Here is a 27,669-nt window from a genome sequence, read left to right on the forward strand (position 1 = left end):
GCCTCAAGGTCCTCAGGCTCTGTGTTCCTGCATGGGCAGAGAGCTGGAAGAAACACTCAGAAGGGAGTAGGGACTTCACATTTTGGCAGAAGTCAGAGAATTGCATAGTTGTGTTTAGAGATACAATTGCAACCAGTTTTCCATTTCTGAATAAGCTAGTATGATTAGTATGAAGACTCAATTATGAAACCATTCAAATATCAGAAACTAATCATGGAATATATTAACTTTCCCCAGAATGGCTGAAACATGTAAAGGGATGGCTGAACTTTTTCCTATTAACTTACGAGTAATACCTGAGCACTGTAAAACATTTAAATAATATAGATGTGTATAAAATAAAAAGTGAAAGTGCTCCCTTTAAATCACTGTTATCAGAGGGAGCAACTACATATAATTTGAGGTTGGAAGAACATAAACATCTTTTATTATTTGTCTTCATGTTTAGATCTTTAATTCAGTCATATTTTACAATTATGAAGCCTGTAAAAAGGGCTTCTTTCAAATTTCAAGTTTATTTTTCTCTAATCTAGCTTGCAGGAAAGGGGTTTCAGGAGCTATTTTACCGAGAACCGAAGGGAAATTGCCAGCTAAAGACGCACACCTTTTGGCAGACGCATGTGCTCGGCACTTTGTATACAGCGCGTGATCTCCTCCTCAAGCGAGTTTCAAACTCCCAATTATAAAGAAAGAAACTAGGAGTTACGTAAGATTACGTAAGACAAGTACCCCGTACTGCCTGGATCTCAAGAGACCGGAACAGGCCAGAAGCCGAGAGCAGCGTTTAATCCACCAAACACCACCCCCACTTTCCAAACTCTCGCGACAGTTGTGCGTCATCCGGGAGCGCCGGTGGCCGGGACTGTCGCGGGGCCTGCGACGCGCGGAGCTCTGCTCGGAGGTGCTGTCTCACCCGTGAGGCGGAGAAGCAGGCCAGCCCCGCGCTCGATTGAACCTGCATTCCCCGGCCTCCTGCCACCATGGAGTACCTCATCGGCATCCAGGGTCCCGACTATGTCCTTGTCGCCTCCGACCGGGTGGCTGCTAGCAATATTGTCCAGATGAAGGATGGTGAGAGGAAGCAGGGGAGGCCAGGCCGGGCCTGGGTATAGGGACAGCCGGGAGGAGTTCGTGGGAGGTTGGGTGAGTACCGGGGAGGTCTTGGGCATGGAACCCCGACTGCCCTGGTCAGCTCTTAAGTAGTTTTAGAATTAGGGGACGGGCTTAGGGCTTTGACTTTGTCTCCTCCCAGGGTTCCTGGGTCAGTACTGTGCTCCAGCTTTAGATAAATGCTTGCTAGGCGAGAGTTGCTTAAGGGTTTAAGCGCCAGCCCGGCTCCAGGATTCCTAGACCCTCTAGTCTCTGATAAATTTCTTGTTGTCGGTGCTGAAGAGGTTAGATTGTGACAGCATAAGGTGGGATCCTGGGGAGAGTGAGAGATTGTGGGACTAGAAACCTGCCATTTCCCTTCCACTGTCTGTATTTTCCCTAGTCTTAGCTCTGATCCTTCTTTTTCAGGGCACTGGCTACCTACTTTTCCTTGTATTTGAGTAGCTAGTGGAGTTAGGAAACTGGAGCCCCGTCACTCATTTGCTTTATGACTTTGAACAAGTTATTGCGCAGTGCCCAAATTTCCTCATCTGCTAAATCAGGGTTAGTAACACCAACCTCAAAAGCTTGTTGAGAGGATTGAATTGAAAAAGTTTTGTGCAGATGTTTAACACTATGACAGATACTTGGTAGTAAACATACTGAGTGCTTGTATACATGTTATTTTAAGCAGTTTACATTAATTTATTTAACCTTTTGAAATGGATGCTGTCACACTGACAGTTTTGAGGCATAGAAGTTAAGAAACTTGCTTAAGGCCTCAGGTGACAGAACCCAGGTTCAGACCTGTGCGGTTTGACTGCATATTTTTGAAAGATTTTGGTTGCTTGTCTGTGGAATCTTAAGAGTGCGTTTTCACGATTCATAGATATCCTACTTTTGAAAAAGTATTATCTGTTGGCCCAGATGATTTAATGTTCATTTGACAAATAGGTTTGGGGCACCTATATGTCTGTTACAGTGCTAGGTGCTGAAGGGATGCAAAGAAAAATAAGATGTGGCCCTTATCTTAGAAGTTACAGTTTAAAAAAAAAAAAAAAGAAGTTACAGTTTAATAAGGGATTCAGATATATGTACAAATAATTATAACACAAGCTAGAAAATGATGCTGCGTATGAAAAGTACATCCAAACTTCTCAGGTAGTGCAGAGAAAGCAGAGATTGCTTTTATCTACTCCAGAGGAAGAAGGGATCTACAACTATCTCTAGTTGTAGAGACTAGGGACGGCGTTGAGGGCAGGTAACAGTTCATTCTTGGCTTAAGGAAAGGAAAATTGTCAAACGGTTAAACATTTATGGTGTGGATCATGTTCCTTAAGTCAAATTACTTTATGAAATTCCATGATTAGTTTGTAGAAGTTTTACTGGTAAACCATGTTTTCCAAAGGAGTCAATTTGTTTTTTAAGGGTAAATCTATCCATTATTTTGAATACTAAGGCCTTTGACATGCAACTGAGTTTAGCATGAAGTAGTTTAGCAGTAACAAATTCAGTACATTTATAGGTGTTCTGTTTCTTCACAATAATATATACGAAGCCACTTCAAAAAATAGAATGTGTTTTAAGCCCACTTACATACACAGTGCTTCTAGGTGTTACAGGGTATGCAGTGTATTTGGTATAATCCATTCAGGGGTCTAAGACATTAAGAAAACCAGGAAATAAATATTACAAGATGATTTTGTATGATAAAAAGAAGTATCACCAATGAGTATTAGGTTAGCTTTTAAATTAATGGTTTCAAAAGTAAATCCTTATGGTATTCAGAGAAATCACTGGTATAGAAGGAAGATAAATTTGAGTTAGTTCTTTAAAAATGGTTGAAAATAATTGTATTTAGCTCTAATTTTCCCTATGGTGTTTTCAGATATAAAAATGTTTATGATAGAAGCTTTGGAATTGTGTAAGGAGTTTTTTCTTCCTTTTCATTTCGTGAAGAAACTGTGTAGGGTAGGCTGAAAATGAATTAACCTTTTGCGATTCATTATTCTTCTGGTATAAAATGAGAGTATCGCTTCCAATCAGTTTTTTGGTTTGTTGCTGTAAGATATTTTGATACTATAGAGAAGGTGTTTCCCAGAGATTGCTTGCCTGTTAAAGTGGCACAATGTTTCAGTTTGGTTATATGCCACATTTTATTTCTCTTATCTTCTGGCCTGTATAGAATTGCTTTTAAATTTCTCACAGTACCTCAGCTCACACAGATTGCTCTTTTTTCCCCCTGAATTCCTGTAGCATGTATAATCTGAACTACATTGTCTCACACTGAGTATGATAATGTTGTACGTGTACAGTTTTCCCCACCTATGAGTTAGGCAGGGGTAGGTGACAGTATCTTCATTTTACACACTCAGAAACTGGCTTAGAAAGGGCAGATAATTTGCTCAAGTTCAGACTTGAGCTCAACTAGGCTTGCTCATGGAGAAGGCAATGGCACCCCACTCCCGCACTCTTTTTTTTTTTTAATTTAATTTAATTTAATTTTTTAATACTTCAGCACTCTTGCCTGGAAAATCCCATGGACGGAGGAGCCTGGTGGGCCGCAGTCCATGGGCTTGCTAAGAGTCAGACACGACTGAGCGACTTCACTGTCACTTTTCACTTTCATGCATTGGAGAAGGAAATGGCAACCCACTCCAGTGTTCTTGCCTGGAGAATCCCAGGGACGGGGGAGGCTGGTGGGCTGCCGTCTGTGGGGTCGCACAGAGTCGGACACGACTGAAGCGACTTAGCAGCAGCAGCAGCAGCAGACTTGCTCAACCCAGACTACGAAAATCTCCTGGGTTCCAGTCTAGAGTATTGTATGCTTACGTTGTTTATTTTGTTGTCCACCTGTGTCCTGTATGTGGATCTTGTGTGTTCTTTTTTAAGGATCAGAAATTGCCTTGAGCTACATAGCCTGTTTGCTGCATGATTTAGGGAGTCGTTAGCATATTCTTTTTTTCTTTTTAATACCCCCTTCACCAATCACTATACAATGCATGTTTAAAAAACACTTATTTTGGCCTTGAATTAAGTTCATTTCAAAATTGAACAGTTGAAGAGTTTACTGTTTCAAAATTTAGCATTTCTTCTAAGTATAACATAAATTCTTTGTAAAAGGCCCCCCGCCCGATATGAAGCTTTTTTCTCATTATGACAATAAACATAGTAAGTAGTGTTTTCTTACAAAGATGATGCATATGAAGTATAAACATTATAGGAAATATTCATAAGCATAATGAAAGAAATAAAAATTGCCCATACTTCTGCAACTGCAGGAACTCAGATGCTAGCGGCATCTAATACTCTTTTGGTTCTTTTTCTTTGCATAGAGATTTATCTATATGTGAATTTTTTCTTTCATAAACAGTCTTTAAATCTTTAAAGTCATAGTCTTTAAATCTCCTGTAGCCTTTAACAAATAAAAGTGTTTCAATTTAGGAGTTTCAAGGCAGCTTGATAGTATCTACAGGCGCATTTTATGTGCATTTCCCCCCTAAAGTCTAGGAAACCTTATTACTGGTATCTCCAGTTCTCAAATACTTGTGAAGTATTTGACTATAGCATTTGTTTTTTAAATCCTGTTAAAGAGATTTTGATGTTTCAAAAGCTTTCAAACAGGAAGCATGTCTCCCAGCGAAGATTATTCAGCACTATTTGAAAAATGAAAAGTGAAAGTGAGAGTAAGATAGGGAGATTTAGCTTTTTTCTGAAGCTATGGACTGAATATGGAGTTTTCTTCCTTGGGCACTAATTTCTATCTGAATATTTATTTATCTGTTTAATCTGAATGTGTCTGGTTCAGCTAGATAAGATTAGAATATTGGGATTTTTGAGGTATTTTTTAAATAGCTTAGTGCACTATTTGTTAGGATTTTTGCTTTGGCACTCATTGTAACTTTCTCTTTGCTTTGTAAATGGAGTTGGTTTACTTTTTTAGGTGATTTATATTCTTAGTTGATTTTTTGTTCTTCCTTGAGATGGTTTCTTAACTGCAGCATTGATTCTTTTCATATATGCTTTTGTTTATATAATAATTTGCATTCATATTTGTAGAGACATTTCAGGATTTTGGAATCTTGAGCCTAAAGATAATGGCCACTGGCTTGATTCCTTCAGTTTCTTTGGTTGTTGTTCATTGCATTTCAAGTGCCTTAATGTTTTTATGTGTATTTTCAGTTATCAACTTTTACATATATTCTCCACCTGAAATTGATGTTAATAAAATATGCAAATGAATTTAACCTGGAGAGTGAAAGAAAGTAATTGATAGAGTTGCCCATCAAAGTCTTCATAAAACAGTTCTTCATAAAATTCAATATGGTAATTGATAAGCCTGTTTGTAGTTGTTGTGTAATAAGAATAATTTTCTGCTAAGATAAAATTTCTAACACTGTGTGTTTTTCCTTTGAGCAGATCATGACAAGATGTTCAAGATGAGTGAAAAAATCTTACTCCTGTGTGTTGGAGAGGCTGGAGACACTGTACAGTTTGCAGAATATATTCAGAAAAACGTGCAGCTCTATAAGATGCGAAATGGTGGGTAATACTTAGAATGTGGCTCTGGTGGTTTTGTCTTTAAAGTGTACTGAAAGAGAATATTCTATACTGGCAGTTCTATACATGTGCTCTTATTTTTATTTGAGTCTTACTATTTTTAAAGCCTTAGTTAGATCCTCCTTCTGGTCCTAAGGATTTTCTACAAAAATCCCAGAGCAGAAAAGAGAACTATTATAACACAGATACATGGGGAATAAAAATAACCCCACCTTGAAAAATGAGCATGATGATATGAGATTTTTAAGTGTTAGAGAATGTGACTTGAGCTACAGTATGTACGAAATCTCAGAACTAAAAGACCTAAGTTAAACTTGGTTATACTGTTTTTTTATGTGACAAATCACTTATCCTCTCTGGACCTTTACTTTCCTTATCACTAAAATGGCATTATTGGGAATTCCCTGGCAGTCCCATGGTTGGGATTCTGTACTTCATTGTAGAGGGAATTGATTCAGTCCCTTGTTGGGGAACTAAGATCCCACAAGCTGTGCAGCGTAGTCAAAAAATAAATAAATGGTATTGTTATAATAATATTAATGAATAGTATGTATGAAAATGCTTTGTAAACTTTAGACTCTGTGTAATTATAGGAGACTTACTATGTCATAAAAAGGTTCTGCCTTGCCTCTCTGGTAGGTTCTTGTCTAGGGAGATAATTAGAATTTTTGTGAGATATTTTGTGAACTCTCTGGAGCTAATAAACTCTTATCCACTGGGAAAGCCTTCCTGTGAAATAATAGCCACTAGCCCTTTGATCCAAGGAAGTTTATAGTGATGCTTCAGCAGAAAAGAACCTTCCTTCCAGTTACTTATTTCACAGTATAATAATACTATTATACTGCTGCTGCTGCTGCTGCTGTCGCTGTCGCTTCAGTCGTGTCCGACTCTGTGCGACCCCATGGACTGCAGCCTACCAGGCTTCTCCGTCCATGGGATTCTCCAGGCAAGAACACTGGAGTGGGTTGCCATTTCCTTCTCCCCATTTTACTTATAGAAAGGTGAAATATTATATAATATGTCAAAAATGAAAATGAACCTCAAGATGTGCAATAAATGGTTTCTTTACAAACTTAGGGACATTGATTCTTATTGCTGCTATTTTACTCAATCATGAAGCCCATTTTTGGAGAAAACTATATATGTATATGTTAGAGCTAGGAGATGCAATGTTTAATAAGTAATATTTAAAATAATTAAATATTGAAAGAATTTTTAAAGACTTTCAGTACAACTTTTCTTAGAAGTGGGGAGAGAAGGTAGATTAACAAAATACATTTTTATAAAACTAGAGATTTTCTTCCTTATACTTTCATTTTTCACCTTAATTTTATAGAACTAGTATAAATTAAGGAGCTTAATTTTAATATAATTGTATGTGTAAAGTGACTGGTTATGATCCATTTGTATGGATTTTAGGTGGCAAGCTTAGCATCATGCATTCAGTTCTATAAATATTTTTGAGGGCCTTATCCACGTTAAGCCTTCTGCCTAATATCACAGAGAATTCAAAGATGAATAAGGCTCAGTTCCTGCCATTAAGAAACCTAAAGTACATGGTATTTAGGTTTAAGCAAGTTTAGAATACTGGTTTTTAAACTTTTTATTTCCTAATGGGATATGACCAACTACCAACACTGTGCTGGTTTCAGGTGCAGCAGGGAAGGGCCTCAGCAGCACATGTACATGTGTCTTTTTTCCCCCAAGCTCCCCTCCTCTCAGGCTGCCATGTAACACTGAGCAGAGTGCCGTGTGTGAAATACTTTAATCATTATTTTTAATGACTACTCGTTGTCTGCATGGCCCCCATGAAGGATCCCAGTGTTTCTGAAGTATAGTTGGTAGAGCAATACTTCCCTGTCCTGGCCCAGAAGAGGGCAGAGTAATAAACAAGAGTTTCTGTTACATAATTCTCAGGATCTAAAGTCAGTGCATAAAACACAAATTGTATATGGTTAAAATTGCCCTTAAAACTCCTTAAGTTACCTATCGAATATATTTTGTGTATGTGCTGCTGCTAAGTCACTTCAGTCGTGTCCGACTCTGTGTGACCCCATACACAGCAGCCCACCAGGCTCCCCCGTCCCTGGGATTCTCCAGGCAAGAACACTGGAGTGGGTTGCTGTTTCCTTCTCCAGTGCATGAAAGTGAAAAGTGAAAGTGAAGTCGCTCAGTCATGTCCGACTCTTAGCGACCTCATGGACTGCAGCCTACCAGGCTCCTCCATCCATGGGATTTTCCAGGCAAGAGTACTGGAGTGGGGTGTCATTGCCTTCTCCAGTTTGTCTATGTAACCCTACACAATATAGCTTGTGCATTTAAAATTCAGTCAGTTCAGTTCAGTAGCTGAGTCGTGTCCGACTCGTTGCGACCCCATGGACTGCAGCACGCCAGGCCTCTCTGTCCATCACCAACTCCCGGAGTTTACTCAAACTCATGTCCATTGAGTCGGTAATGCCATCCAGCCATCTCATCCTCTGTCGTCCCCTTCTCCTCCTGCCCTCAATCCTTCCTAGCATCAGGGTCTTCTCAAATGAGTCATCTCTTTGCATCAGGTGGCCAAAGTATTGGAGTTTCAGCTTCAACATCAGTCCTTCCAGTGAACACCCAGGACTGATCTCCTTTAGGATGGACTGGTTGGATCTCCTTTAGTCCAAGGGACTCAATAACTGAGCCAAAATAAGGGAAAGAAAAAAAATCTATATGCAGATGGTCAGGCATCAGACTTTTCTGCCTTTTAAGATAATTGTGAAATCCTTAGCACTGTTTAGTGAGTTAGATAGAGAATCAACAAGTATTCCTGCTTGTTCAGAGTTGTTTTCATTATAGTTTAACGTGAACTAATAGACTTGTAAGGATGAAATTCAGTAATATATGTGAAAGCACCTAGTGTAAGCTCTGAAACATAATAGCTGTTCAGTAAATATTTGTTAGAATTTTAATCTACATCTTACCTGATGTGACACTGGTATTGTGAATGTTGTAGGAAATAATCACATGCAGTCTTTCCAAGCTGGCATTTTCTTGTGGGTCTGCTGAGTTGTGGGTCATTCTTGTGATTTTTGACACTAGCCCCATTTTATGGTGGAGTGTTAATGTCCAGAGTGTGTTACTAAGGCACATCTGATGCCATGCCTCTGGGCTGTACTTTGCTTGACATTACAACTTTATTTAGAGGTTTTATGCTGGAGAGCCTCTATCTTTAAAATGTTACAGATAGCTGTAGAAGCAATTTTTTCCCTGTGGCTTGTGCTTTTGAAAATCACATTACACTTCTTAATAAAATTACTTCACTTAAAAAAAAGAAAACCTTATAAAGTATGACTGAGGCTATTCTAATTTCCAGCCTCTCTTTCCCAGTATCTTTTTAAAATAAACTAAAAACATTATCATCTCAAGACCTCTTTCTTTTATATATATATATAAAACATCTGTATATATTTGTACCTCTTTCCTTCTATAGAGGAAACCACAGTCTGTTGCTGAATGAATAGCTTCATCAGGAGGATGAATTCAATCTCACTGTAGAATAGTTACCTTGGTTCTGTTTTATGCCCAGTAATCACTGCCAGTACTAACTAGCTATTTCCCAGCTGTTGACAAAGGCTACCCACTCCAGTAGTCTTTCCCTTCTCCAGGGGATCTTCCCAACCCAGGGATCAAACCCAGGTCTCCCGCATTGCAGTATTCTGGCCTGGAGAATTCCAAGGACTGTATAGTCCACGGGGTCGCAGATTGGACTCAACTGAGCAACTTTCACTTTCACTTTTCAACTGTTGACAACAAGTATGTATCTCTTGTACCAGGTTATGAACTGTCTCCCACGGCAGCAGCTAATTTCACTCGCCGAAACCTGGCTGACTATCTTCGGAGTCGGGTAAGCAATACAGCAAGCAGCCTTAGGAACAGAGAAATCTATGCTTCTTGTCTATTCCTGTTATACCAAATGGCCGTTCTGAGCCCTTCCTATTGCTACTTGTTATTCTTCAGTCTTGTGGGATTTGTTTTTTCTTTCCGCATAGTTGCTAATTAAAGCCCAGAGGGTGAACATAACAGTTGCAGAGAATTTGGAGGGGGTACACCAACAGGAAGGTCTGGCAATGGCCTTTTAATTTTCAGTGTTTTCACAGCAAACCGTGTTTCTTAATTCCTGTGGTTGGATTATGTGGTGGTGGAGATGAACCCTTAAAACACTATTACATACACATTTTATTTTGAGAGTAGCCGTGTCTTTCTGTGACTCCTTGCCAGTGCACACAGAATATTCCTCTTCACTTAGTCTAGCCTTGTTGTTACCTTAGAACTGTCTTTGTTCCATTGACAGCACGTTAAAAGATGCAACATCTTAAAGATTCAATGAAAAAAGAAAGGGGGAAAAGAGGATTGAATGTATTAAAGATTGTGTAGGATGTGGCAAGAAAGTTTATGATTGCTAAAGGTGTGTATTATTCTCTTCCCACAGGGACTAAGTAAATAGAGCTCTGCCATGTGACTTTACCCCATGCCTGTTTACTCATCTATGAAATCCTGATAACTTCCTAACCCCACAGGAGTGCTAGGATAATGAGTGCTTGTAAATCAGAATATTTAACATCCATATGACTTTTGCCCAAAGCGTTTTGCTTAATAATTTAATCTACTCACTAGTCTGCTGAGATATATAGTAGTTAATTCTCTATCACTGATAGGAATGAAAAGCATAAAGCGTCAAGGAGATTAGCTCCAGGTCACACAGCAGGTCAGGCAAAAGCTACACTAATGGTACAATAATTACTTGCCTCTTCTGCCTTGACAGCTACTTGGTTTTTCAGTAGTGTTTCTAGAACATACTTTTTTTTTTTATCTGTACTTATTTAAGCTGATTTATGACAAATCAAAACAAGTACAGGTTTTGATTTGTTACTTATTACAGATTTTAAAGCAGTTTATTTTCTAGTGTCTAATACTGAATTGAGAACTTCTCAGTAAATAGAATCTCTCTTTGCTAGCTTCAACCAAGGAGTTTGTGCAATGTGAAAAATTGTGAAGTTTGAAGAGAAGCTAAAACCAGGATGAATTGGGTAGAGGGGATAAATTTGTATACATTGTTTTAATCTGGGTGAAAGATCAGTGGCCTTTCTTATTTACTGTTCCCCAAGAGAGGTAAATGGATCAGAGACAACCTTTCCTGCTTCTTAGAAGTTCCTGTGGTATTCAATAGCGAGTATACTGTGGCTTGCTGTGTAAAATATCCCTCTGACTTGCCAGGCAGAATTGGAATAAGAATTCCAGCTTTGGGCACAATAAACACTTTGTCTTAAATGCTACAGACATTAAGTGAGTTAAGCTCCTTTTAGAATGGAGATAAGAGTGGCAGTGTGCTTTATGCAAATGTAGTGAATCCGGTTAATCTCCTAGCAGAAATGTTTGATGTCTTAACAAATAAATATCCCTTGTAGACAGTGACATGGGGCTCTAGTAGACACTGATTACCTCTGCCTTGTGCTTCTAGATCCAATCCCTGCTCCGCCACCTTCCAATCAAATGAGATTGTTCTAAAATACTAATTCATATTTCAGGCTTTTTTTTTTTATGAGGAGAAAGGTGATGTGGTTTTTCAGTCTTCCCAATAAGTACAAAATCACTAGATTTGGCATTTTTATATAGTCACACCATTTGGCACATGATACTTATTTGAGTCAGCCAGTTACCATGCATAATTTCATGTCTGTAGCTCAAATTATTTGATCTCCAGTTTGCTATGTGCTGTGCCATTTGCCAATCTTATATAAATTGGTTCTTTAAGATACAGTTTAGCTTATTGGTTAAACACAGTATCTGGAATTACACTCCCTGGGTTTAAGTCTTTGCCCACTGACTTGCTAGCTGTGTCTTTGAACAAATTCTAAGCTTAATTTCCCTCCTTATAAAATAATGGTACCTACTTCATGGAGTTACTATGAAGATTAAATGAGGTAATCATACAAAGCTGTTAACACAGTGTATGACACATATACCTAATTAATACATTCATTTGGTAAATAAATTAATAAACTTTTATTTTTATGGTGCTGTTACTGTTTGGTTAAAGAAGCAATTTGATAGTTTCCTATGGGAGATTGTTTCTTGTGCTATTTTATATTTTAGTTCAACAATCTGCTAGTAAAGAGTGCTATTAATAAGGAAAATAGAATTAAACCAACATTGATCATATATTATGTGCTCAGCTTTTTTCTAGATTGACATAGTCTGGCATGGTAGCTACTGGTCATATATGGCTAGTTAAATTTAAAATAATTGAAATTATGTATCAATAGATGAATGGATTAAAAAGATGTGGGGTGTGTGTACACACACAGTGGAATATTACTCAGCCCTAAAAATGAATGGAATCCTGCAGTTTGCAACAATATGGATGGACCTAGAGCATACTATGCTTAATGAAAAAAGTCAGACAAAGACAAATACTCTGTTACCATTCGTATGTGAAATCTAAAAAGAATAAATGTATATAGCAAAACAGAAGCAGATTTACAGATACAGAGAACAAACTATTGCTTACCAGTGAGGATAGGAAAGAGAGGAGTGGCAAGATAGGGGCATGGGATTAAGAAGTACAGACTACTATGTATAAAATAAATAAGCAATAAGGATATATTGTAAAACAGGGAAATGTAGCTATTTTATAACTTTAAATGGAGTATAATGTATTAAAATATCGAATCCCTATACTAGACACCTGAAACTGATACAGTATTGTAAATCAACTCTGCTTTAATATAAAAACTTGCTTCAATATAATTTAAAATTCAGTTCCTATGTGAGAGTCTCTGGAACTTTGAAAGAGAAATAAACTTTTGTTTCTTTAAAGACTTTGGTTCCTCAGTCACATTAGTCACATTTTAAGTGCTCAATGGCCACTTGTGGCTAATGGCTATCATATTGAAAATTACAGATATAAAGTTTGAAAAGTAGTGTAATTGAATGATTCCTGATACAGGAGGTATAGCACCCTGAGAGAAAGAACATATGGGTAATTTTTATAGTTTCTTTCAGCTCCCAGATAGCATGCTTTAAAGATCTAATGTCAAATACTACAGAACTATAGTAATCAAAACAAGGTGATATTGGCACAAAAACAGACTTATAGATCAATGGAATGGAATAGAGAGCCCAGAAATAAACGCACATACTTGTGGTCAGTTAATTTACAACAAAAGAAGTGAGACTATCCAATGAAGAAAAGACAGTCTTTAGCAAGTGATGTTGGAAAAGCTGGACAGTTAAATGTCAATCAGTGAAATTAGAACACTTTCTCACACCACGTACAAAAATAAACTCAAAAATGGTTAAAGACCCAAATATGCAACATGACACCATAAAACTCCTATAAAGGAACATAAACAAAACATTCTTTGACATAAATTATGGCAATATTTTCTTAGATCAGTCTCCCAAGGCAAAAGAAATAAAATCAAAAATAAAGAAATAGAACCTAATCAAAATAAAAGCTTTTGCACAGTGAAGGAAACCATCAGCAAAATAAAAGGCAACCTACGGAATGGGAGAAAATATTTGCACTGACAAGGGGTTAATATCCAAAATATATTAACAGCTCATAAAACTCAATATAAAAAAAAAAAATTTTAAGTGGGAAGAAGATTTAAATACACATTTCTCCAGAGAAGATATATAGGTGACCAAGACCAACGGACACATGAAAAGATGCTCAACATCGTTAATTATTAGAAAGTGAAAGTCACTCAGTCATGTCTGACTCTTTGTGACCTCATGGACTATATAGTCTGTGGAATTCTCCAGGCAAGAATACTAGAGTGGGTTAGCCATTCCCTTCTCCAAGGGATCTTCCCTACCCAGGGATCGAACCCAGATCTCCCACATTGCAGGCAGATTGTTTATCAGTTGAGCCATGAGGGAAGCCCAAGAATACTTGAGTGGGTAGCCTATCCCTTCTCCAGCGGGTCTTCCTGACCCAGGAATCAAATGGGGATCTCCTGCATTGCAGGTGGATTCTTTTAATTGTTAGAGAAATGAGAAAGGCAAATCAAAACTGCATTGACGTATCACTCACACCAGTCAGAATGGCTGTCATCAAAAAGTCTAAAAATAATAGGGATTTCCTTGACGGTCCAGTGTTAGGACTCTGTGCTCCCAGTGCAGGGGGCACAGGTTTGATCCCCACTCAGGGAACTAAGATCCCACATGCTGCACAGAACCATCAAAAAATAAAAATAAAAAGTCTACAAATAATAAGTGATGGAGAACATTAGAGAAAAAGGAAATCTTGTATATGTTGGTGGGAATGCAAATTGGTGCAGCCACTATGGAAAACAGTATCCCTAAAAAATTAAAAGTTGCCATATGATCCAGCAACCCCACTCCTGAGTATACAGCCAGAAAAGACAAAAGCTCTAATTCGAAAAGATACACGTACCCCAGTGTTCATTGTAGCACTATTTACAACAGCCAAGACGTGGAAACAGCCCGAGTACCCATCAACAGATGGTTTAAAAAGATGTGGTATGTATACACAGTGGAGTATTACTCCACCATAAAAGAGAATGAAATAATGCCATTTGCAGCAACAAGGATGGACATAGAGAATATCCTATTAAGTGAAATAAGTCAGGTAGAGAAGGACAACTGTTTTATTGTATCATTTACGTGTAAAATCTAAAAAATAATACAAATGAATCTATATAGAAAACAGAAACAGACTCACAGATGTGGTTAACAAACATACGGTCGCCAAAGGAGAAAGGGAGGAATAGGGGTTAAATCAGAAGTATGGGATGAACAGAAACAAACTGCATGGAATAGATAAGAAACAAGGGTTTTGGAAGAAGAACTACAAAAAGCCTAGACAGAGTTTTAAAAAGCAGAGACATCACTTTACGGACAAAGGTCTATATAGTCAAAGCTATGATTTTTCCAGTAGTTATGTGTGGATGTGAGAATTGGACCATAAAGAAGGTAGAGTGCCAAAGATTGATGCTTTTGATCTGTGGTATCTGTGGTGCTGGAGTACAAGGAGGTCAAACCAGTCAATCCTAAAGAAAATCAATCCTGAATATTCACTGGAAGGACTAATACTGAAGCTGAAGCTCCAGTACTTTGGCCACCTGACGTGAAGCTCTGGCTCATTGGAAAAGACCCTGATGCTGGGAAAAACTGGGGGCAGGAGGAGAGGGAGGTGATAGAGGATGAGATGGTTGAATGGCATCACCAACTCAATGGACATGAATCTGAGCAAACTCTGGGAGATAGTGAAGGATAGGGAAGCCTAGCATTCTGTAGTCCATGGGGTCGTAAAGAGTTGGATACAACTTAGTGACTGAACAACAACAGGAAACTATATTCAATATCTTAAAATAACCTATAATGGAAAATAGTCTGAGAAAGTATATATAACTGAAGTCACTTTGCTGTACATCTGAAAAAAACAAGATTGTAAATTAAAACTATACTTCAGTTTAAAAAAAATCTGACATCAAGACCATAACTAGGACTTCCCTGGTGGTCCAGTGGTTAAGAATCCGCCTGCCAGTGCAGGGGACATGGATATGATTCCTGGTCCGAGACCTCACATGTCGGGCAACTAAGCCCATATACTAAGCCCACACTCTGTAGCCTACGAGCTGCAACCGTTGAGCCCATGTGCCACAACTCATGAAGCCTGTGTGCCCTAGAGGCCGTGTTCCACAAGAGAAGCCACCGCAGTGAGGAGCCCCTGCACCACAATTAGAGACCAGCCCCCACTCACTACAACTCGAGAAAGCCTGAATGCAGCAACCAAGACCCAGTGCAGCCAAAAATAAATTCCTTTTTTAAAATGACCATAACTAGACTTGAATTTATTTTTTTTTAAGTGAAAGGGTAAGAATATATAGGAAAGAATTTCAGGTATCAATCATTTCTAGAAGTGACTTGTCTCAGCACTCTGGCCTGAATTTGAGTGTGTTTATTCTGGTTAATGGTAGGCAGGTATTGTATGCTCCTGTCCTAGAGAAACCCTGTTGCCTTGAGCCTTCTATTCAAAGGACAATATTGTCCTCTTGCCTTTGGTGGCTGATACAAAGACATCATCTGTTGATTGGTATTGGTGAGGTCATGTGATCTTGTGAACAGATGGCCCAGGTGAAACCTTGGCTTTGCAGGTTTTGTCCCCTAAACGCAACCAACCATTTGTTACTTGTGATTAAAATATCACTAACAAGGGTAATTTCACAAGCTTTTTGGCAAATGTGGTTAGCAGGATGTGACATGACACAGCACTACTTTCTTCCTGCACGTGCCTTCTCCCTTGAGGCCTCGTCTCCCTGCTCGCCCCATCTCACCCGTGCCCGGGCTTGCCTTCTAGCTCACCTGCTCCAGATGGGCGGCACAGTGGGAGGACACTGGCAAAGGCAGATGTGTTTATTTTCCGGAGACAAAATGTTGTGTTGCTGCAGATGGCAGTGCCTCGGAGCAAATGGCAGCCTTTGACACTGCTGCCACGCAGCCTGGGCATCTTGACAGACAGAGCTGGCTCACTCTTGGTGACGGGGAAATTGAAAAAAAAAAAATACCAAGACGTTCCTCATGGAACTCATGGAGTTTCAGTGCAGTCAATGGTTTTTAAGACCTGGAGAGGTGTTTTCTTCCCTGCCAGACCTCAGTTAGCTAGTCAGCTAGCTGGATTTTCACTATGGGCCAAGAGTTATATCTGTTAACTACTTTTGTCTACTAGCCTTAATAGAACATAGAGTAAAAACTTAAATGGCTACATATAGATGGACATTCAATGGTATTGCAAAATGTGCATTTCAAGTCACATCTCACTGGAATCTCTCAGGGTTGGAAGTGACTCATGTCTGCCCCATTGGAGATACCACCATTCTACTTTTAGTGGTCATTTTGATTATCCAGAGGCCCAGGGACAGATGTGCCCTGAAGTTCAGATGCCTTAATTAATATGACAGCACTTTGTGCTTATAGTGTTTTTCTGCCAAGAATAATAAGAATTCTGACAGCTGCCCTCTTAAGCAGTTTATTTATACAGTCATTAGGGCTTGACTCAGTCCATTAAGGAGACAAAGACTTGGATGTTGAATCATTGCGCCTACTAGTTTCCTAGGAAAAAAATGACTTAACATCCTTCTCTGAAAGTTACTAGCTTTATCAGAAAACCTTTTTTCTTTTTTTTTTTTTAGTATGTGCTGTTTTTCCCAGTCCTAGCGCTGATAGAGTTAGGAGTTTGCAGGTGTAAAGTCCTCCCCCCTCGCCTTCCCCATCTCTCTCCAGGGGGTTGTATGTGAGAAGGTGTTGCTTTCTTGCTCAGAGAGCATATATGTGCTACCCTGTTGTATGCCTGCTGTGAGCATAGAGAACCCCTATTCTCCGCTGAGTGGAATGAGCCTATTGGGTGGCTGGGATTGTGTAACCTCATAATGCCAACTTTTCACTTAAAGCATCTTTCCTGTCCACGATGGGGTGAAGCAGTATAAGTAATTGGCCTTAAATTTGTGTTGTTTTGAAACTTGTATCTTGAAAATTATGTGGTTTCCTGTTAGGATTTGGTTTAAGCCATAAGCAGTAGAATACTGTTTTAGTAAGCAGCAAAGTGTTTACCACTAGAAATGCAGATTTACCCCACCTTTTAAGATTGCTTTAAACCAGTGCCTTGGCCTGTGTGGGCATGTCCTCACACATATTCACAGATACAAATACGCATGTACCCTGGCATCTTAGTGCTTCTCTTTACCTGTCATGGACCAGGATCATGCAGAGATATGAATTCAGGGGCTGATCCCCACAGGGGAATAGGAAGCCTTTGGAGGGAGAAATAGTTGACTGTTCTATTCTTGACTTTGGTTGTAGTTAAGTGTATGTTCACTTTATTCATTAAACCACATGTGTATATTTTATGCATTTTTATGTGAGTGTATTATTTCACCAAAAAAGTTTAATAGCATAAAAAGGAAGAGTAAAGGGGTAGGAAAGCAGAACACATTTTTTTAAAAGCTAAAAATGGAAAAAAGTTTCAGACTTACCATTACTTTTGAATGTAGACAGTAAAGCAGATAGCATGAAGTAGATTGGAAAGAAAAAGGGAAGGGAGAGGAAGTAATCTGAATCTTTATTAACTGAAATACTTGGCCAGAATTTCACATTTCCTTTTCCTATGCCTCCTAATTTGTACAGTATAATATAGCTAAGAAGTTCCATAGGTGCTGCTAGCCATCCATACAACAAATCTATAGCCTGCACTGTCCCTGGGAGCTGAAGAAATGTGCAAAGCTTAGTGTGTGCCTTCAGATGGGGTGGTGGAGAAATAAACAGCTATACTGCAGAGTGACAAGTACTACAATAGCCTTACAGGTAGTTGCTCTGTAAACTGAGCCTAACTTGAGTGTTGAAGGACCAGCTGTCATTAGGCTAAGATGAAGCAGAAAGGAACACTGAAAGTGCAGACCTAGAGGAGTGTGAGAGAGGGTTAGGTTGATGGTGGTGGTGGTTTAGTTGCTAAGTCATTTCTGACTCTTGTGACCCTATGGGCTGTAGCCTGCCAGGCTCCCCCAGCCATGGGATTCTCCAGACAAGAAAACTGGAGTGGGTTGCCATTTCCTTTGGCACAGTCATTTTCTAACGATGTTTGGGGCAGGCACAAATAGTTTTCTGAGTCTCCTACTCATTTTCTACCTGTTTTAACTAGTGGGGTACTTGCCGGGGTCCTTGCCCGGCTGATCCAGGGTATTCGAAGCGGGGACGGCGTCGGCGAGGGTCAGGATACAATAGCTTCAATTAGACATTAATTAAAGATATAAAGAGTAATAGAATAAGGATAGCTCAGTAGGAAAATTCAGTGGAGAAAAGAGGCTGAGTAGCTTGGTTTACGCGGGAGACCAATAAAACTTCAAGACAAGAAGTTTGCACCACTTACGTAGGCCGCAGGCGTCCTTCCGTTCTCCTGAAGGACAGGAGACACTGAGGCCTCCCCGGTCGGATCTTAGAAGCCCAGGCATAATTAGTAAGCATGGCGGGTTCCGCGCTCCAGATGGAGACTCAACCAGAGTGAGAGAGAGAGTGACATGGGGAGACCAGTATTTCGAGAAACTGATCCCAATTCTTTATTTTCCATGGTCTACTTTTATACACTGAGATGTTATGCAAAAGTCACGCGGGGTCAGCAGTCCTGACTTTTATGAAAGTCAGGTGCTTCATACAAATGTATACAGAGATCTTAGGGGTGTTACATCATCTTCTGGCCAGGGGGCCTGCTGACAATTTATGACCCTCTCCTTGTGACAGCGGTCAGTCAACCAGGACACTTATTTCTCCAGGGGTGATTATTCTTAAAACAGACACCACCCAAATAAAGTTACATTCCTATAGGGTGAGGGTGTAGTGGGTTTTAGTTAAGGAAAGAATTTACTTAGCCTAAGGTCTAACGTGATTAATATCAAAGGTTAATACTTATTTCTTCTATATATTCATTAATGTGTGTAAGGGCAGGGGATGTGGAGACTTAGCAACAAACATTGGCTCAACAAATGAAAAACCCTTCACCAACACAATTTCAAATCAGCCCACTATACTTATAGTTTTCTAACTTCTCTAAAGAACCTGTTTTTAGAGGGTTTAAAGCATCTCGTGCCTCTCACGATTGGGAGGCTGTGAGCAATCACATGTGGCCGGACGAGCCTGTCAGGCAGGCTAGAGAACCTTCAGAGGAGTTTGTAGGTTAAAACACTCTTGTCATGCCCAAGAGTTTTTATTGACTGGAGCTCTAGGTTAACTCCTTCTCCGAAAGAGGTGGTGGGGGACAGCCCCCTGTAAAGTCAGAGGTGTAGGTGAGAGCACAAAGTAGTAAAGTAGGCAGGCTCTGGTTATGGGGGTAGACACTCGAGGATTTCCAGGGGGACTCCTGAGGCTCGATCCCGCCTTTGCGTATGTCGAGCCTCCTTCCTCATGACCTTTGCCATGGGCGGAGTACCTCACTCTGGCCCCCAACAGGTACTGGATACGAATTAGGGCTCTTCTGATGGAAAAACAAATAGAAATACATAACTTCATATAGTTTTTACTCTAAACACGATATATACAAAATCTGTAATCTAAAGTAGTTTGTTAAATATGGCTCAGGGTTTTAGGGGAATAGTAAAAGATTGAAACTAGAGAGTTAGTCCATGTCATGAAGACTGATAAAAACAAGCTCTTGTGCTAAAAGCAATGGGCCTCTCTGGAAGCTTGTTGGCTAAGAGGGAGATAGCATGATCAGATGAGGTTTGATTAGACCATTGGCCACTCTTTGGTAGATCATTTGGGGAAAGTAGACGGCAGCAGTGGCTCAGTGGTAGAGGATCCACCTGCAGTGCAGGAGACACAGGAGACGTGGGTTTGATCCCTGGGTTGGGAAGACCTGGAGGATGAAATAGCAACCCACTCAGGGTTGTAATACTCAGGCAAGTATTCTTGCCTGAAAAATCCCACGGACAGAGGAGCCTGGCAAGCTAGAGTTAGACATGACTGAGCACAGCACACAGCACAGAAGGAAGCAGGAAGACCCGTGAGGAGCTTTCATGTCCATTGTGTTGGGCCTAGGCTGCTGTTGGGGAGTGCTGTGTTCTAGTACAGGGGCTTCTAAATAGTCTTTTCCCCAGGATTTTCTAGTTGCTATGGGCATCTGAAAACATACAATTATATGTAGCCCTAAGTAGTTTTTTTCCCAGCGATTTACTTATTAATTCAAGGAGATGAATCAGGACACATGCTCAACATTCAAAGATAACCCATGGGTGGGAGTTCCCTGGGGGCCTAGTGGTTAGGATCCTGGGCTTTCACTACCACAAGCCAGGTTCAGTCCCTGGTTGGGAACTGATACACCACAGCTGAGCAGTGTAGCAAACAAAACAACAACCCCAAACAAAGATATTCATGGGCATGTTCACCATATGCAGCTTAACATATATCTGCCTAGGGGTATACAGAGCGTGACTTTGGTCCTGGAATTTTTTGAGAACCGATGAAGGTATACGGAGTCTTATATTGGGTTGGCCAAAAAGTTCATTTGGGTTTTTCTGTAAGCTATTATGGAAAAACCGGAACAAACTTTTTGTCCAACCCAGAATTTTCCCTGGAAACTGCCAGCTCATGAAAAAAAAAAATCAAGTGACCTTGTTGCAGACATGGTGTTGTTAGTTTTACCATTGCACAATCAGCAATTTTATTTTGATGTTATTTGGGAGAAAGCAGTATTTTTGATTAGCAAGTAAAATTAATGTAGAAAACAAATACTGTGTTAACTAGTTGGTATAATAAGGCAGCTGTGCCATGTTGCATTTCAACTCATTAAATTTCTGAACTTCTAATTACGATGAGATTACAACTCAAACTTGGGGTTAGTGATGGTTTTAGAGAGGTAAAATGTATAGGAATTTCATAATTATTGAGTGTAATTTTGCTAAAAATTGATGTATACACAGTATTTAATTTTTTGCTTATAAAATTCAGATTCAGTTGAGACTTATTAGGCACCTATTATTTACTGGGCCTTCTTCTAGAAACTTTAACATAGATGAGTACTTTTCATTCTTTGCAGCTGTCAGGCAAGCAGGACTGCCCCCATATTCAGATGGGGCACTTGAAACTTCAAGGCCAAGTGGACTGTCTTTTGTAACACAACTGTAAGCGCTAAAGCCACATTTGATCTCAAGTCCTTATTTTTCACAAAAACACGTGCCTAACTTTTGGCATATGTCGTTTTAAAAATATCATTTTCCAGGGAAACTCTGTATTTCCCCGTATATGTTCGTTACTCACAAGAGCTTCTTTGTGCTCTCATGATGACCTGGGAAGAATATCTCTGCCATGGTGTGTCCTGTGGTAATTGTTTCCTCTGGTGTCTTCCACATGTGAACATAGGAATGTGTGTTTGTGTAAATAAAACCTTCCAATTGGCTGACTCATTCAGTCTTCCCTCATAGCTCAGTCAGTAAAGAATCTGCCTGCAGTGCAGGAGACCTGGGTTCGATTCCTGGGTCTGGAAGATCCCCTGGAGAAGGAAATGGCAACCCACTCCAGTGTTCTTGCCTGGAGAATCCCATGGACAAACCACGGGGTTGCGAAGAGTCAGACGCGACTGAGCTGCTGACTCTTTCATTCAGTCTCATGATTTCAGCTGTACCTTGTTTTTTCTTTCCAGTTGCTTCTGAACAGCTCAGTTTAAGTTTCATTGGGTCTAAATTGAGTTTTTCACATTTGCTCTACCACCTTTCCCTTTTTTGAGCATCCTCTTAACTCCTCTTTCTCTCTCACCTTCTATTTCATTATTCATTAATTCCTATCTATTCTGCCTTCTAAGTATATTTTATATTCCACGTCTCCCTTCATCCCTACTGCTTCTACAGTGTTCTAAGACATGAAAAAGGCTTATATTGGCATGGGAGTGGGTATGGTTTTCACTGGTTCCTCCACAGTTTATATACGGAAGCTATTTTTTATTTTTTTGGCTCAGCTGGATGGCTTGCAGGATCTCAGTTCCCCAGACAGGGATTGGACCCAGGCCGTGGCAATGAAAGCCTAGAATCCTAACCACTAGGCCACCAGGGAACTCCTCTTAAGTTCATATTTCATAGTCTAGGAAGCCAATGACAGTATCATTCAATTCCTGTTGTCTCAGTTCCTCTCTGCTTTCTACTGAAATCACCTCCTTCACTAAGCATGCATGTCCCATATTCCCCAGTACCCAAATATTCCCCGTTCCTTTGTGTCTTTACCTTCACAAATGCTGTTTCCTCCATCTGAAATCCTTGCTACTACTCCAGTCTGTCTTGTCAGCTCCTTCCAGATCCAGGTTTCCATCTTCATCACCTGGCATAATGCTTCTCACATAAGTGCCCAATAGTACTTACTGAATTTATAATATATTCACATTCCACATGCAAAAGTGAAGTTGGTTGGGGCATTCCCCCCTTTCATAATTATTCTGTGCAGCCTCAGAGAATTCTCTCAGGATTTGGTTGAAGCCTTTTATAAACTCTGTATGGTTTTACTTAAAGTGTAGTCACCCCTGTTATAAGAAAGAAGAGACTGATGGTTTTCCTTAAAAGAGATTCTTGTCGGAGGATTAAAGTCAAGGTGCAAGTGATTCTGTATTGCTTAGGCGTTAGGGATAAGGAGTTCTTCCTCAGCTCCAGTACTATCCCCATCCATAATCTTTTAGAGCTGGGAAAGCTACTTGGTCACAAGAACAGTTGGAAGCTGCTAAAATCTTTTAGATTTTCTAGAAGTGTTTGAAGTAGTGAACATTGCAATTCCAGTATAAGTACAAAGTCTTTCTTTAATTAAAGTGACAAAATTAACGTTGAAATTTTAAAGTTATATCACCTAATCTAGCCAAAGCAGATAGCTGATAAAATCTGTTGGTTATTGGAAACAAGCTCCTGATTCAGAGTTCAGAGCACCAGTGTAAGAAAATAACAATGGATCCATTTTATTTATTAACAAAGTTGAAATATTGAGCATTGGCAAAGCAGTTAAGGTTTTAGCATCTATTTATATTTATTTAGTATATCTTGCATAGTTGTAGACCCTTTAGAGAAGTCATAATGGTCTGACATTAAACCTGTCCTTTTAAAACTTAAAATATTATTGGTCATATAAGAGGTAATACATGAAACAGAGAACAATAGATGCTGGTATGCAAAACAGTACATTCTGAACTTTTTGAGTGCGAAACTGACATTTACATATTGAATCATATTTTCACACTAATTTCCATTTTGTGGAGGCAGCATCGTTTCCTAGAAAAGCACACAAGACTTGAGATTAGAAAGCCTGGATTTTGGTCCTGACTCTAATTAGCTGTATAATTTAGAGTAAGTCACTGTCCCCTCTTTGAACCCAAGTCCCCACATTTATGAGAGGGACATTGGATAAACTAGATGAGCTCTTAGATCCCTTCTAACTCTGAAAACTGCACTTTTGTGAAATATTCTTGGTGCCAAAGATGGAATTTTAGGCAGCTTTGACAATCGACTGGACTAAATGAGATAGCAGGCACTGTTCCCTTCAAAGCCCAGTCTCTGTTTAGAAGCTGCTTTATTAAAACACTGTCATCATTAGCCAAGTCCTTTGTCCCGTTGGTGGTTCTGCCTCTCCTACCAAATTACGGGCCACGAGGAATGCACGTATACTTCACATGCTGCTTAATGTTCCGAGGTGCGCCACACGTTGCAAAGGAAACTGCATCGTTCTCCAAGGCACCTCACTTGGAGGACGTCGTCCTGTTCAATTAGAGGTGGGAAAGGCTGGCCTGGCTCCAAAGGAAGACTGTCAGTTCCTCTCCTTTTCTGTGTCCACGCTCGGCAGGATGCTTCCTCACGCCCACCTCTCTCCCCCTTGCTGTGACTTTGGCTTCCGCCAGATGTCACACCGCTGCTTGTCACCGCCCAGACTCTCGTCGCTGATTTTGTTGTTTCAGTGTATTTATCACAACTGTTCTCTTTAGCTGTAAAATTTATGGAATTTCACACTCTTCTTAATCACTACAGTGTTTCTTTTTCATGAGAGAGGGAATATACAAGGAGTTGTATGCACAAGAGTTAGAAGGAAGTGCTCCAAGAGTTAGAAGGAAAGTTTGCATGTGTGTGCCACGTATCAGATCAGACCAGATCAGTCGCTCAGTCGTGTCTGACTCTTTGTGACCCCATGAATCGCAGCACGCCAGGCCTCCCTGTCCATCACCAATTCCCGGAGTTCACTCAGACTCACGTCCATCGAGTCAGTGATGCCATCCAGCCATCTCATCCTCTGTCGTCCCCTTCTCCTCTTGCTCCCAATCCCTCCCAGCATCAGAGTCTTTTCCAGTGAGTCAGCTCTTCGCATGAGGTGGCCAAAGTACTGGAGTTTCAGCTTTAGCATCATTCCTTCCAGAGAAATCCCAGGGCTGATCTCCTTCAGAATGGACTGGTTGGATCTCCTTGCAGTCCAAGGGACTCCCAAGAGTCTTCTCCAACACCACAGTTCAAAAGCATCAATTCTTCGGTGCTCAGCTTTCTTCACAGTCCAACTCTCACATCCATACATGACCACAGGAAAAACCATAGTCTTGACTAGACGGACCTTTGTTGGCAAAGTAATGTCTTTGCTTTTGAATATGCTATCTAGGTTGGTCATAACTTTCCCACTTTCAAACGTACAAGGGAATTGAGCTCAGAGGTACAAAGTGGAACTGAACTCAGTTCTACAGGGCTCACAGGTACTTAGGAAGTCCATTTCAGTCCCATGGAGAGGGACATAAGAGATGTGCTTATTGGCTAATTCCCCTGGCTTTAATTGTATTCCTTTTAGCAACAGAAAAAGGTGGATAATTTTATTAGCATTCTGTAGTACTTGTTTTTTTGAGCCGCGCTGTGTCGCTTGTGGGATCTTAGTACCCTGACCAAGGATTGAACCCAAGTCCTCATCAGTGAAAGCTTGGAGTCTTAACCACTAGACCACCAGGGAATTCGCTGGTACATTTTCTTGATCTTATTATTATCTAGTTAGATCTGTTAATAATGCGATCAAATCCTAAAAGCTGTGGTGATGATGGTGATATAGATCATCTGTGTTATTACTATGTAACAGGCATTTCATTGAGCACATTTGTTGTTGTTTCAGTCACTCAAGAGTGTTTGACCATTTGTGACCCCATGGACTGCACCACGCCAGGCTTCCCTGTCCTTCACTGTCTCCTGGAGTTTGCTCACACTCACGTCTATTGAGTCGGTGATGCCATCCAACCATCTCATCCTCTGTTATCTCCTTCTCCTTCTGCCTTCAGTCTTTCCCAGCATCAGGGTCTTTTCTAATGAGTCAGCACTTCGCATCAGATGTCTAAAGTATTGGAGCATCAGCTTCAGCATTAGTCCTTCCAGTAAATTATTCAGGCTTGATTTCCTTTAGGATTGACTGGTTTGATCTCTTGCAGTTTAAGGGACTCTCAAGAGTCTTCTCCAGCACCACAGTTCAAAAATCATCAATTCTTCTGTGTTCAGCCTTTTTTATTGTCGAGCTCTCAAATTTGTACATGACTACTGGAAAAACCATAGCTTTTACAAGACGGGCCTTTATAGGCAGAGTTATGTCTGCTTTTTTTAATACACTGCCTAGGTTTGTCATTACTTTTATTCCAAGGAGCAGGTGTCTTAATTTCATGGCTAGTCACCTTCTGCAGTGATTTTGGAGCCCAAGAAAATAAAGTCTGTCACCGTTTCCACTGTTTCCCCATCTATTTGCCATGAAGTGATGGGACCAGATGCCATGATCTTAGTTTTTTGAATGTTGAGTTTTAAGCCAACTTTTCCACTCTCCTCTTTCATCTTCATCAAGAGACTCTTTAATTTCTCTAATTAAAGCACATTACATTTGTTTACTTAAACCTTGCCATAACCTTATAATGATAGATACTGTTATTATCCCTATTGTATAGATGAGGAAATCTCAAAATGACTTAAAGATCTCCATTTTAAAAATAAGCTTATATCATGTATTTTTTTAAGGTGGGAAAAGATATCAATTTATCTGTTTTGTTTTTTTCTTTCCCTGCTTATAAAAAGAGGCAAAATTTTGGTTGTACTTTATTTTAGAAACTAAAGTTCATTTTGAGTTCCCAGGGTGGTTCATTTAAATTTGTGTGTGTCAGTTAGATACAAATTCAGTTTTTAATTTTTAAAAAGTATTTATCTGTTTACTTAGCTGCATCGGGTCTTAGTTACAGCACACGGGATCTTCACTGTGTCGTGCTTGGATCATTCATTGCGGCATATGAGCTCAGTGGTTCTGGTGCGTGAGCTTAGTTGCTCCACAATATGTGGGATCTTAGTGCCCTGACCAGGGATCAAACCTGCATCCCCTCCATTGCAAGGTAGATTCTTAACTGCTGGACCACCAGAGAAGTCCTTGAATACAACTTTAAACCTAAACATGTTGGCATTTGCCCTGCAAACCATTGATGGTGATCCTCGTGGTCATTGGACAGTGTCCAAATAATTAGAATACTGGAGACAACCAAAGATTTAGATTATATCATGCACAGGATAAAGATTACCTTGTTAAAGACAGAGGATTCTTGGCAGTTTTATCATTATTGATTAGTGTTCCCATTTCTTCAGGATAATTGGCAAATTCTCACATGTAATACTCATCATGGGAAAGACAGGAACTGATGAAAAGGTAGACAGAAAGTAAGGCTTACCACTCAGAATGGACATATCTGTAAGGGTAGAAATAGTATGAAGGTACTTAATAAGTGGTAATTTTCTCTCTCTCCAAATCTGGATGTAGGGGTTGTTGTTTTTGTTTTTTCAGACTGCCAGAAAAATGTCTCTATGCCTGTATCAATTTCAAGATAGGTTAGGGTGTGTGTACTGTGAAGCAGATATGCTCCAAGTGTTGATGCTTGTGAATGTTTGTGACAATGAATACTATCACCTTAGGGCTCCTGCCAAGAGTCCCAGAGGGAGAGAGGAGGAAGCCATCATACATTTCTACCATGTGTCAGGCAGTATGCTGGGCATTTTTATAAATAGCCCACCATATCCCTTTAGGAAGATGTACATGGGGTATTTATTTCTTTTCCTTTAAATTTTTATTTTCCTTTAAAAATTAAAAAAAAATTACTAAGGTATAGTTCATTTATAGTGTTTCAGGTGTATAGCAGAGTGAATCAGTTATATGTGTATATATATATTCTTTTCAGACTCTTTTCCACTATAGGTTACTATAAGATACTGGATATAGTTTCCTGTGCTGTACAGTAGTCTTTGTTGTGTATCTATTTTACATATAATGGTCTATATCTGTTAATCCCAAATTCCAAATATATCCTCCCCCCTTCCTTTTTGGTAACCAAAACTTTCTTTTACATGTCTGTGAATCTGTTTCAGTTTTGTAAGTAAGCTCATTTGCATTTTTTTTAAGAGTCCCCATATATGTGATACTTGTCATTTTCTGTCTGACTGACTTCACTTAGTATGATCATCTCTGGGTCTATCC

The 27,669-nt window shown here is 39.7% G+C and overlaps 1 protein-coding gene across 1 annotated transcript in view; it reads left to right on the top strand.

The window, feature by feature from the left end:
• Nucleotides 1–845: 845 nt before the first annotated feature.
• Nucleotides 846–27,669, top strand: part of PSMB2 (proteasome 20S subunit beta 2) — a 36,579-nt gene continuing 9,755 nt past the window's right edge. Inside the window, exons 1-3 of the mRNA XM_061412547.1 lie at nt 846–1,071; nt 5,509–5,631; nt 9,456–9,526. Of these exons, the coding sequence (XP_061268531.1) occupies nt 981–1,071; nt 5,509–5,631; nt 9,456–9,526 (285 nt within the window). The 5' untranslated portion in view covers nt 846–980. The remainder of the gene's footprint in view (nt 1,072–5,508; nt 5,632–9,455; nt 9,527–27,669) is intronic.

Source organism: Bos javanicus, chromosome 3 (genome assembly GCF_032452875.1).
Source record: "Bos javanicus breed banteng chromosome 3, ARS-OSU_banteng_1.0, whole genome shotgun sequence".
NCBI lineage: Eukaryota > Metazoa > Chordata > Mammalia > Artiodactyla > Bovidae > Bos > Bos javanicus.